General features: G+C 40.9%; 1 protein-coding gene and 1 non-coding gene across 4 annotated transcripts in view; both read right to left on the bottom strand.

Annotated features, from left to right (window-relative positions):
• The window catches only part of Trip4 (thyroid hormone receptor interactor 4), a 74,001-nt gene that overhangs the window by 45,470 nt on the left and 15,879 nt on the right, over nt 1–12,652 (bottom strand). Inside the window, exons 1-5 of one of the 3 annotated variants that reach the window (XM_040740269.1) lie at nt 12,531–12,642; nt 8,773–9,139; nt 6,675–6,844; nt 4,635–4,768; nt 1,829–2,041 (exon numbers count right to left, since the gene is read on the bottom strand). In XM_040740269.1, coding sequence (XP_040596203.1) covers nt 1,829–2,041; nt 4,635–4,768; nt 6,675–6,844; nt 8,773–8,873 — 618 coding nt within the window. In that variant the 5' untranslated portion in view covers nt 8,874–9,139; nt 12,531–12,642. Of the gene's footprint in view, nt 1–1,828; nt 2,042–4,634; nt 4,769–6,674; nt 6,845–8,772; nt 9,140–12,530; nt 12,643–12,652 lie in introns of those variants that run through there. The other 2 variants (XM_040740271.1, XM_040740272.1) reach the window with 2 other exon arrangements.
• On the bottom strand, nt 3,984–4,146 carry LOC121137703. The gene has a single exon (XR_005875014.1). It is a non-coding gene; the product is annotated as a U1 spliceosomal RNA (small nuclear RNA).

The following is a 12,652-nucleotide window of genomic DNA, read 5'->3' on the forward strand; positions in this document are numbered from 1 at the left end:
TAGCCTCAACAGGTGGATCTCTGAGATTAAGGATAGCCTGATGTACAGAATGAGTTCCAGGACAGCTCAAAACAATACAGAGAAACCCCGTCTCGGAAAAAAAAAGAAGAAGAAAGAAAGAACGAGAAGCTTGCAGCTGGAGAGATGGCTCAGCAGTTAGAATCTCTGGTTATTCTTCCAGAGGACCTGGGTTTGACTCCCAGAACACTCATGGCAGCTCACAAGTGTCTGTAACTCCAGTTCCAGGGGATCCAGTTCCCTCTTTTGGCCTCTGAGGGGACCAGGCACAAATGTGGTCCAGAGACATACATGCCAGCAAAGCATACATGCACATAAAATAAGAAAGGACCAGAAGGTAAATATGATAGCCTACATCTGTAATCTCAATACTTTCGTACTTGAGAAGCTGAGGCAAGGGGACTGCAACAAACTTGAGGCTAGCCTAGTTACACAGTAACTCACTTTTATGCCTTGGTCTCCACAGTGCTGAGATAAACATTGTAGGGAAGAAATTTCCTGTGAGAAATTACAGAGGATTTGGCTGAGCAGCGGTGGTGCACACCTTTAATCCCAGCACTTAGGAGGCAGAGGCAGGCAGATCTCTGTGAGTTGGAAGCCAGACTGGTCTATAGCACGAGTTCCAGGACAGGCTCCAAAGCTACACAGTGAAACCTTTGAACAAAACAAATAAGCAAACAACAAAAACAAAAAAAATACTACCACCAGCAACAAAAAACCCCCACCATGACCAAAGTAATATTGGTAGAAGGAAAGGGTTTATTTTTTTTATACCCTATTTATTTTTATTGTATGAATGTTTGAATGTTTTGCCTTTATGTCTGTTTACTGTATGTATGCCTGGTCTTGCAGAGGTCAGAAATAGTCATTAGATCTGCTAAAATTGGAGTTATAGGCAGCTGTGAGCCACCATGTGGTTGCTGAAAATCAAACCCAGGACCTCTGCAAGAACAGCCAGTGCTGTTAACCACTGAGTCATCTTTCTTGTCCTGAAAAGGATTTTTCTCATCTTGTTCTTCCAGGTAATACTTCATCACTGAGGGAAATCAAGACGGGAACTCAAGACAGCAACGTGAGGCAGGAACTGATAGGTGATATAGGAAGATTGCTTGCTGCCTGTCTGCCTGCCCACCCTCCTTCCTTTCCTCCCATTCTTTCTTTTAAAGACAAGGTCTCATTCTATAGCTCTTAGTTGGCCTAGAATTCACTATATAAACCAGGCTGGCCTCAAACTCACAGAAATTCTCCTGCCTCTGCCTCCGGAGTGCTGGGATTATAAGCAAACATCATCATATATTACCCTGTTTTATATATTCCAGGACCACCTTCCCAAGGGTGGCAACATTAATCACTCATAAAGAAAATGCTCCAGCCGGGCGTTGGTGGCGCACGCCTTTAATCCCAGCACTCGGGAGGCAGAGGCAGGCCGATCTCTGTGAGTTCGAGGCCAGCCTGGTCTACAGAGCGAGTTCCAGGACAGCCTCCAAAGCCACAGAGAAACCCTGTCTCGAAAAACCAAAAAAAAAAAAAAAAAAAAAAAAAAAAAAATGCTCCACATGGTTACCTACAGGCTAATCTTTTTTTTTTTTTGGTTTTTCGAGACAGGGTTTCTCTGTATTGTTTTGGAGGCTGTCCTGGAACTCGCTCGGTAGTGCAGGCTGGCCTCGAACTCACAGAGATCCGCCTACAGGCTAATTTTATGAAAGCATTTTTCTCAACTGAGTTTCTCTATTCTCAGATAATGCAAGTTGACAAAAATCACCCAGGGCACAGAGTAAAAAAAAACAGGAAAGAAGGAGAAGGACTTTACCAAAGAGCCGCAGAATAAGCAGGGGCCAGAACCCTCTTGCTCGCAGACAATGCGCCCACAGACCAGACAGTTGTTGATGAGCTTGTGCTTCTGGCCGAGGCAGTCACATGGGTGACGACCAGGAAGTAGGACTGCCAGCTTGTCCTGTCCTTCTCTTGTGTACAAATTGACAAATCTTGTCTTCTTCTTTACTGAGTTGTTGCTTTCCTGTGCCTAATTGTACAAAGACATCGCCAGAACACTGATCAATGACAACAAAAATAATCAAAGAAGAAAGCCTCAGCTCTGTTAACAACTTACATGAATCACCGAAGAAGGGAAATACAGATTACTTATAATTAGGGGCCTGACAAAAGCAAGGGAATTGTTTTCCTAGCAATTGTTTTATTTTTTAGTAGCTCTCAGTCACATAAGAGCAAAGTAAATGTAGCAATTAAAGCAGCTTGGTATGTTTAAAAAGGAAGTTTTACACAAGTGTGCACATCCATGGTGTGCATGTGAAGGTCAGGGGACAACTTTCAGGTGTCAGTTCTCTCCTTGCATCACGTGGTTTTAGAGAACTGAACTTAGGTCATCAGTCTGTCCCTTGAGATACTTAATACTGCACATGTAGATATTTCATCATTCAAATGTAGTGAGTTGGGTTCTTTTTGTTTTTGTGTAATTAGCTTGAACTATTATGTTCAAACTAGAAGATGACATTGATCCTTCTGCCTGTACCTCCTAAGTCCTGAGATGACATGTGTACATGACAACACTCTAGTAATAAGCAGTGTCGGGAGGGAACACAGGGCATCATACATGCCAGGCAAGCACTCTACCAACTGAGTGAGCTACATCCTTAGTCCTATTTTTCCTTTTTCCCTTCTCATGTGGTACTGGCTACTGAACCGGTACCTTATGTACAGTAGGTATGTGCTCTGCTACTGAGGTATACTCCCAACCTTTGATATCTTAAACCACAGCTAAAAATACCTTTGAGGCTAGTTAGATGGTTCAAGCCTAAATGACCGGAATTTGATACCCAAGACCACAATATAAAAGAAGAGAACAAACTCACACAAATTCCATGCACGCACACACACACACATACACACACACACACACACACACACACACACACCACACACACAAAGAGTAAATAAATAAAACAAATCATTAAAATAATACCTCTAAAAGCAGAAAACATTCACAGAGCTCAAAGCATAGGCAATCAATAAAATAAGAAAAATCAGGGACCGGGCAGGGTTTCTCTGTAAAACAGTCCTAGCTGTCCTGGAACTCACTCTGTAGACCAGGTTGGCCTTGAACTCACAAAGATGCACCTGCCTCTCGAGTGCTGGGATTAAAAGCATGTACTACCCATGCTTGGCTTTCTTTAGTTTTTTTTTTTTTTTTTTTTTTTTGGTTTTACGAGACAGGGTTTCTCTGTATTGTTTTGGAGGCTGTCGGTCCAGCCCGGCCTCGAACTCACAGAGATCCACCTGCCTCTGCCTCCCTGTTCTGTTGCTGGGATTAAAGGCATGCGCCCAGCCTCACCCATTTTTTTGCATGGTATCATAACCAGGTTTTTTTTCTTAATTCCTTTTTTTTTTTTTTGAGACAGGGATTCTCTGTGTTGTTTTGTAGGCTGTCCTGGAACTCGCTCTGTAGACCAGGCTGCCCTTGAATCACAGAGATCCACCTGTCTCTGCCTCCAGAGTCTTAATTCCTTCTTATATTAATTAATTTTCTTCTGTTGGGAAATTTACCTTGTCAGGTTGTACTGACTATAAAGGTTTTAGTTATCCAGGTACAGTGGCTATAACCTGAGCACTTGGAAAACTGAGGCAGGAGGATTTTGAGTTCAAAGACAACTTTGGATACACAGAAAATTCTAGGCCAGCCTGGTTATTAATGAGTTTTGAAGACTGAATAATGACAATAATGGCAGAAGAGAAAACTTTCTAAACAGAAATACTATTCATCTATCTTTTACTGATTTTTTTGAATAGAGTCTCATTCCAGGCTGGCCTAGAATTCACTAAGTAGCCCAGATTAGCCTGGAACTCTCAATCTTCCTGCTTTGGTCTCTCAATTGCCTGATAATTTTGGCTTTTTGTGTGTGTGTGTTTTTGTTTGTTTGGTTTTTTTTTTTTTGGTGTTTGTTTTGATGCAGAGGAGAGTTAGAACACAATCCTCCACTACCACAAATTATGTGGTTGAGTTTCCTAACTTTCGAAAATCACAGAGATCAACACATCCGGAATGCAATGGATAAACCTCAAGCTGGGAAAACCACCTTTGTGATCGTGGTATCTCCCCTGCTAGGAAAGTAGGCCAGGCAGTAAGCTTTTTTAGTAAAAGCAAGAAGTATATAATCATTTAATTCTGACTGTCCTCTCAAATGATGAAGTTGAAAGTAGGGCACTTTATTAACTACCATCCACTCAGCAACAGGAGTGCAGCTCAGGAGTGGAGTGCTTGTCTCACATGCACACACAGGGTCCTACGTTTGATCCTTAGTATGAAATAAAGCAAGTCACATGCACACACTTGTAATCTAGAACTTGGAAGGGAGAGGTAAGAAGATCAGGAGTTCAAGACTAACAGCAAGTTAGAGGTCAGCCTGAGCTACATGGCTGCCTTATCTTAAAAGAAAAAAATTCTAGCATCACACAGAAAGAAGCATGTCTGCATTCTCACCTTCTCCACCTATTTGTTAAAATCCATCTGGTAGACCAATTTCTGCACTTTGTCTCCAAATTGTAACAGTCATTTCCTCCTCTCCACACACCAGGAAAAGCTTGATTTTGTAAGCACTTACCTTGGCCAAATCTAAAGGTGTCTTGACCTCTACAGTCAGGTCAGGTTCAGGAAATGCAGGAACTTCCTGTTTGTTTCTTCCTTTCCTCCTACCCCGCTTTAGCTGGTCTACTGATCTCTGTCCATCTAAAATTTCTTTAAAGAATAAAATAAAATACACACAAATACAGAAAGAGAATAGCAAGTTTTATTATTTAGTTTTCTGTAGGTAAAACCTGAAGGTAATTCTGTTTTTGTTGTTGTTGTTGTTGTTTGTTTTGAATACAGGGTTTCTCTGGGTAGCTTTTTAGGCCAGGCTGGCCTCAAACTCACAGAGATCTACCTGCTTCTGCCTCCTGAGTGCTGGGATCAAAGGTGTATGCCACCAATGCCTGGCATGCAGGTAATTCTTAATATTTATAGTCAAGACATGAAGTCAGGCAGAACTACTCTCAATTCAAAATTAAACCAGCTTCATGACTGTGGTCAATGGTAAATAATTCTAAACAGGGTTGGTGATAGACAGTGCTTGCCTAACATGCACGCAGTCCTGGGTTGGATCCCCAGTACTGGAAGAAGAAAAAGAAAAAGGAGAATTCAAATAATACTAAGGGGAAGTTAATAATATAATATTTTACACTGTATAATAATGACATGCTTAATTTAGTGTTCATCGGTTGTGCTATATAAATGGATCTCTAAATATCGTCAATACTTTCACTCAAGTACACATATCAATAAAAATATTTATAAAAGGGACTGAAGAGATGGCTCAGGGATTAAGAGCATTTGCCTGCTCTTTCAAAGGTTTTGAGTTCAATTCCCAGAAACCACATGGTGGCTCACAACCATCTGTAATGACATCTGGTGCCCTCTTCTGGGGTAAAGGTGTACATGCAGGCAGAACACTGTACATAATAAATAATCTTTAAAAAAAAATTAGAAGCCGGGCATTGGCGCACGCCTTTAATCCCAGCACTCAGGAGGCAGAGGCAGGCGGATCTCTGTGAGTTCGAGGCCAGCCCGGTCTACAGAGTGAGTTCCAGGACAGCCTCAAAACAATACAGAGAAACCCTGTCTCAAAAAACCAAAAAAAAAAAAAAAAAAAATTTAGAAAAATAGGCTGGAGCCAGGCATGGTGATGCATGACTTTAATCCCAACGCTTGGAGGAAGAGGTGGATAGATCTCTGAGTTTGAGGCCAACCTAGATTACAAAATGAGTTCCAGACCATCCAGGACTATACACAGAAACCATGTGATGGAAAAAGAAAAAACAGCAAACAAAACAAAAACAGGGCTGGAGAGATGGCTCAGCATTTTAAAGCACTGGTTAGGCATGGCTCAATTTCAAGTACACACACATGGCAACTCAGACCATCTGAAACCCCAGTTCCAGAAAACCCAAGTCGTCTGTCCTCTGGTCTGCATGAGGCACAGACATACAAACAGGCAAAACACTCACACAAATGAAATAAATAATTTTAAAAAAGAAAAAAATTGGCCGGGTGTTGGTGGCGCACGCCTTTAATCCCAGCACTCGGGAGGCAGAGGCAGGCAGATTTCTGTGAGTTCGAGGCCAGCCTGGTCTACAAGAGCTAGTTCCAGGACAGCCTCCAAAGCCACAGAGAAACCCTGTCTCGAAAAAGCAAATAATAATAATAATAATTTTTGTAGTGTTGGGGATTGAACACAGACTCTCACACATATTAGGCAAGTGTCTTATTACTGAATGAGGGCTCAGCCTTTGAAAGATATTTCTTTACTCCATTTGTTAACTTTTTCAAATTACCCTAAAGCTACAACTGTGTCTGGAAACAGATTCCTTTGTGATTTTGTTTGTTTGTTTGGTTTTTTTGTAAATTTACAAATGGTGGCTGGTACCCAGTATGGTGGAACAGAACACATCTTTAATTCTGAATAGACCTAAGCAGAAAATATGCACACAAAGGATTCTGTTTAGGTTAGCTTTGAACAAGTAATACCTTGTGGTTGAAAACACTGAGCTTTAAAGCCAAACATTATCATCAATGCTTCAATTATCACTTAACCACATTAACTTACCATCTTTCTTCCAGCACTGCTGAAAAGAATCAGAAACCAACTCTTGATCATTCTTTTGCCATTTGCTTATAAGATCTTCTATGAATTGACCTTTTCCCCCCTCATTTCCCTGGAGAAGGTCTGTCACATATTCTCGTAGCTCTTCAGCACTCTCGATTGACAAAACATACCTCAGGAGATAAAGATATAAGTTGTTGAAACAAGAATAGCTTACTGTATGACTTTCAGAAACCATAATAGGGATGAAGGTACTAAACATTACAGTTATCAGACTTAACCAAAAGTAAAAATTAAAGGAACTGGAGAGATGGATCACTGGAAGCTCTTCCAAAGCACCTGGGTTCAATTTCCAGCATCTGAAACTGGTGACCCAGGTGACCTCTTGTGGTCTATGAGAGGACTACACACATGGTACACAGATATGCAGGCACACACCATTCACATAAAAAAATAAAAATAAAAGTTTAAGACATGAAAATAAAAAATTAAAGAGATAATGCCTAATGCAGTGGTGCAAACCTTTAACCCCAGCATGTGGGAGGCAAAGACAGGTGGATCTCTGTGAGTTTACGGCCAACCTGGTTTACAGAGTGAGTTCCAGGACAGCCAGGGCTACACAGAGAAATCCTGCCTCAAAAAAACTCAAACAAAAATTACACTAAAAAAAGCTAGAAAGTTATCCTGGAAAGTGCTGTAAAACGCCTTTAATCTCAGAACTCAAAAGGCAGAGGAAGGCGGATCTCAGTGATATTGAGGCCAGTCTGGTTTACAGAGCAAGTTCCAGGACAGCCAGGGCTGCATAGAGAAACTCTGTCTTGAAAAAACAACAAAAATTCTTTTAATATTTAGGATACATATCAAATTATTTGCGTTCTTACAACATTACATCTGTGTTATTATCAATTAAATGTCAAACAAAGCACAGCAACTGCTTTCATCCTGACATAATAGCTTGTTGCCAACTAGTGAACACATAAGTACTTCAAACGATACTATAGCATGCTTAGCTTGAATGCTTATGATCAGCATACTTCTTGCCTAACTCATGATGTCTTTAAAATTTAAGCAAGTGTTAAACCATACTTATAGTTTCAACTTTAAAACAGCCAGGCTATCTTAACTCTTGTTTAAAAAAAAATCTGTTTTCTCCCAAACACAGAAAACTGACTGTATTTCTTATAATTTTGGAATAGCAATTTTGTTTTCAGCAACAAAGAATCAAATTAAGGAAAAGTCTTAGCTTTTGTTTTGTTTTTTAATCCTGTTTCTTTTTGTAATCTTCCCCTCAACATGAATACTTTGAACCCCGACTTCTGCTAATTTAGTTCTCAGGTTAGAGGCATCTTTCCCAGTACATCTTAAGAGTCTCAAATCATAATCCATATTCTTTATTGAATAGTTAATCCAGTACTGAAAAGTTTATTCTGTGCTCCCTGAAGGCCCTCAACTTCTTCACATCACAGAACTGGTCAACACAGTTAACCCAATTTGTCTAAATAATCTTTCTTGTTTGCCCTAGAGACTGATATATAGTAACAGTGCAAATATTAAATAATCGTCATCTGTTTCGTAAGAATTTTAAACCACTAAAGGCAAGCTCTAGTAATAATTTATTTTCTAAATAAGGAGGGGCTTACAAACGGGTAAATTATTTTGCTGAAGTTTCCAAAACTAATTATGTGGCAACAGAAAACTGAAGCTGTGACTCTGCAATCAGGAACTATCTATACTGTCCCATGTGGTCCCCGTGTAAATTCTGGGTTCTGCCTGCTACAAACTACAACGTTCAGAATAAGGAATTTCTAGAAAGCCAGTCTCGACTTGTTCACTCTTCACAATCTGTAAAGCAAACCTGTTTCCGGGACAATCTTACAGGTCTAATTATTACGATGTTACACTTTCCTAAGAAAGTGACTGGAGTTTGACACAATTATCTAGGGGCTAACCTGAAAAAGTGGAGGTCAAAATTCAAACACGAAAGTCTGTCTCCAGCCCCTTTTTTCACATTTCAACTTTTTAGTCCTCCCGGCATTCCTGTTCGCCCTACCCGGTCGTACCTCAGAGCTGCCTCCCGCCTCGGCCCTGGAACCCATCTTACTGTATGATTTCCTCGCTGACATCCAGGGCGAAAGTTTTCCTCAACTGCTGTGTGCACCAGTGTACTAGCGAATCCCGGGCCGACGCCCCAGCCACCGCCATCTTTCCCAACCGGAACCAGCTGGGCTGCAAAAGCTGCTAGTCCTGCGCCGGACTAGTTCCCTTTGCAACGGCGACCTCGTTGACTAGGGTTCCGCTACCTTGCACCGCCTCGATCGGTCGCACCGCCTTTGAGTTTGATCCCACCCACTTGGGCCGCCTCAAGCTTCTCTCAGCTCCCGAGTCTGTTAACACCAGTGTGGTGGCTCCGTGTTTGAGTGACTCTTCAACGTAGAGGTGTAACTCCAGAAAGGGCTTTGGCAATTGTGCTAAGACAATAAGAATAAAAGAAAATAGGACCCCGAAGGATGGGTACAGCTTTTTAATTTAGTCTGGTTCCAACTGTAGAACATTTAAAAACAGCTCTAGTCAGGAGGGTAACAAACTTCGTACTTGTGATACAAAGTGAACTCAAAGCCAGTCTTTGTAACTTAGCGAGGTCCTGTCTCAAAAATAAAAAGGAGATAGGGTGGATAGTACCCCTGCCTACTGAGCATATGAAAATCTCGGGATTCAATCCTTAGACAAAGTAAAACAAAAACTCCAGCCGTTGCAAGCTATTTGTAAGCACTGTAGTAGTTTTTGCTCTGATGACGGTGGTGCTTAATTTTAGAGCCATTTGCAATTGAGACTAGAATCACATTGTTATACCACACCAAGGCTAACAACCATCTGCAAATCCAGTTCCAATGACTCTGTTCTGACCTCCAAAGATACCAGGCATGCATGCAGTGCACGTACATACTTGCAGGCACTCACATACAGATAAAACACACACACACACACACACACACACACACAAATAAATTATATTAGCCAGGCGTTGGTGGCGCACACCTTTAATCCCAGCACTAGGGAGGCAGAGGCAGGCAGATCTCGAGGGCATCCTGGTCTACAGATCGAATTCCAGGAGAGCCTCCAAAACAATACAGAAAAACCCTGTCTCAAAAACCCAAAAATAAATAAATTATATTAACTGGGTATGGTGGTACATGCTTTTAACCCTAGCACGGTAGGAGGCAAAGGTAGGTGAACCTTTGTGAATCCAAGGTCAGCCTGACCTATGTAGTAAGTTCCAGGCCATCCAGGATTACCAGTGAGACGCTGTCTTAAAAAGTTATCATATTGGAGCCGGGCGGTGGTGGCGCACGCCTTTAATCCCAGCACTTGGGAGGCAGAGGCAGGTGGATCTCTGTGAGTTTGAGACCAGCATGGTCTGGTTCCAGGATAGTCTCCAAAGCCACAGAGAAACCCTGTCTCAAAAAACCAAAAAAAAAAAAAAAAAAAAAAAAGTTATCCTATTGGGGCTAGAGAGATGGCTCAGCAATTAAGAGCACTGACTGTTCTTCCAGAGGTTCTGAGTTCATTTCCCAGAACCCATACAACTTTCTATGCCACAGAATCTATAGGATCTGATGCTTTCTTCTGGTCTGCAGTTGTACATGCAAACAAGACATCAATATACATAAAATACATTTTCAAAAATTTTTATTATCTTTTTTTGTGTTTCTCCATGTGTATATATGTAGGTGGGCTACCACAAATGCACAATGCACATGTGACAGTCAGAGGACAACTTGTGGGAGTGAGTTCTAACATTCTACAATATGGGTCCTGAGCCTTTACCTTCTAAACCTTTTTGCTGGCCCACCACCAGCTTTTTTTTTTAAATATTTTTTTATTTATTATGTATACAACCTTCTGCCTGCAGGCCAGCAGAGGGTACCAGATCTCATTCAAGGTGGTTGTGAGCCACCATGTGGTTGCTGGGGTGGTTGCCGGGAATTGAACTCAGGACCTCTGGAAGAATAGTCAGTGCTCTTAATGGCTGAGCCATCTCTCTAGCCCACCACCAGCTTTTTTAAAAAAGGAAAATACAGTCAATGTTCATTAATTGTGAGAATAAGTTTTATCTTTTCATAAAAATCTAATGTACTCATTATTAAGTCTAATGTATTCAAATAATCTATCTTTTTCTATATCCATTCCCACAACTTAGTAGCTCAGCACTTAACATATGCAAGGTCTTGAGTCACATGTCCATTAGTAAGGTATAAATTTAGACAGAAATCCCATTAATACACATTCCCAGCCCCCAAAGTAGCCATTTTAATTAAACATTTGGTATCATCAGTTTTGTGTGTGTGTTTTTCTCTAGCACGCATCCCTCATCAACATTACTGGTGTTAAAAGACAAATACAAAACAATCACAACTACAATAATATGTAGATTGTCCTTGTCCTTGTATGAAGAGGTGTATTTGACATTTTCTCTAGCTATTTGCTTGAAATGCCAGAGAAAACACACACACACACACACACACACACACACACACACACACACACACATACTGTCTAGGTCCTTTCTTTGCAGGACTCTGGAATGTGAGTTCAACTAAGCAATTCAGACCTGAGTAGAAGGCCTCTAACTGAAAAGGAAACAATGCCACTTAAGAACAAATGTGCATTTCCATGAGGCTAAATGACAATAAAGGAATGCTTGTTGATTGGCTTGCTGATTTTCCTGCTGGGAATTTGACTGTAATCTAACACTCCAGGGTTAAGATAAGCTACTATTGTTAATATTATGATGTTAATTCAATGACTGCCTAAACTCTTTCATCATTTTCATTTTTTAAAGATTTATTTTTATTTGATGTGCATTAGCATTTTGCCTACTTGTAAGTCTGTGTAAGGTGTCAGATCCCCTAGAACTGGAGTTACAGACAACTGTGAGCAGCCATGTGGGTGCTGGAATCGAATCTGTGAACCTGGGGCCTTTGGAAGAGCAACTGCTGCTCTTAACTGTTGTCGTGTCTCCTCTATTTTAGGGGGGGTTCTTTTCTTTATTTTGTTCTTTTTCTCCTTTCCTTTCCTTTTCTTTCCTTCCCCTTCTTCCCCTTCCTCTTCCTTTTCTTGCCTTGTGGTCTATCCCAGACTGACAAGGAACTTACTGTCTGTTTCTGCCTCCTCAGGGCTGAGATTATTACAAGGTGCACTTGTCCTGGCTTTGAAATCTTTAGGTTGTGTAACACAATGAATTGTTGATTTGGTTAAGGTCCTGAGTAGGTTTTGTTGCTGTTCAAACCTAATTCACTGGAGAGAAATAGCTCATACTTACACTTTGAAGGTTGCCTTTCAAACAAGCATTAACGGAAATCACCCTGCAGCAAGCACAAATGGTCTTGTTCCATGCATGGCATTCAGAACAAACACAAATCCTTAAAAATACTGTAATTTTTGAGGCATAGGGTCAGAAAATATTTATGATCTCTTTAATGCAGCATTAGTCTCATGTGGGTTGGAACTGTAGCCTTTTTATATTTGATAGATTTGTAGCTCTGTGACCATGTTTATTTTTATGTGTATAAAACATTTGTCCAATTTTTTAGTATTATGTAGTCTGAAACGTTTAAAAAAAGTTGCATTTTCCTTTCTCCCATCTCAGTAAGTTATTTTAAAGCACTGTAGAGTTCACTCTTACGATAGTAAACTTTAGCTTTGATTTGCCTCGAAAAGTCCACTTAATTTTAATTTTCACTTTCAGGGTTTAATCACCATGGATTTAACTTTGTGGTAACTTTTGAAGAAATATCGCAATTTCTATCTTTACTAGGTTTTATTTTATAAGCCGACCCATTTGGCTAGTTCACAGCCTACCTCAGTGCCCACACTTGGCACACCCTTGGAACATCCTGGCACCGCCCACCAGGAATGGGTACGAATCACCACCCCTGGAGTTGATGGACTGGCCAGCAAAGCCTGGTCTCGAGGCTGTCACC

The sequence above is a fragment of the Mesocricetus auratus genome, unplaced genomic scaffold, assembly GCF_017639785.1.
Source record: "Mesocricetus auratus isolate SY011 unplaced genomic scaffold, BCM_Maur_2.0 Super-Scaffold_100691, whole genome shotgun sequence".
Classification (NCBI taxonomy): Eukaryota; Metazoa; Chordata; class Mammalia; order Rodentia; family Cricetidae; genus Mesocricetus; species Mesocricetus auratus.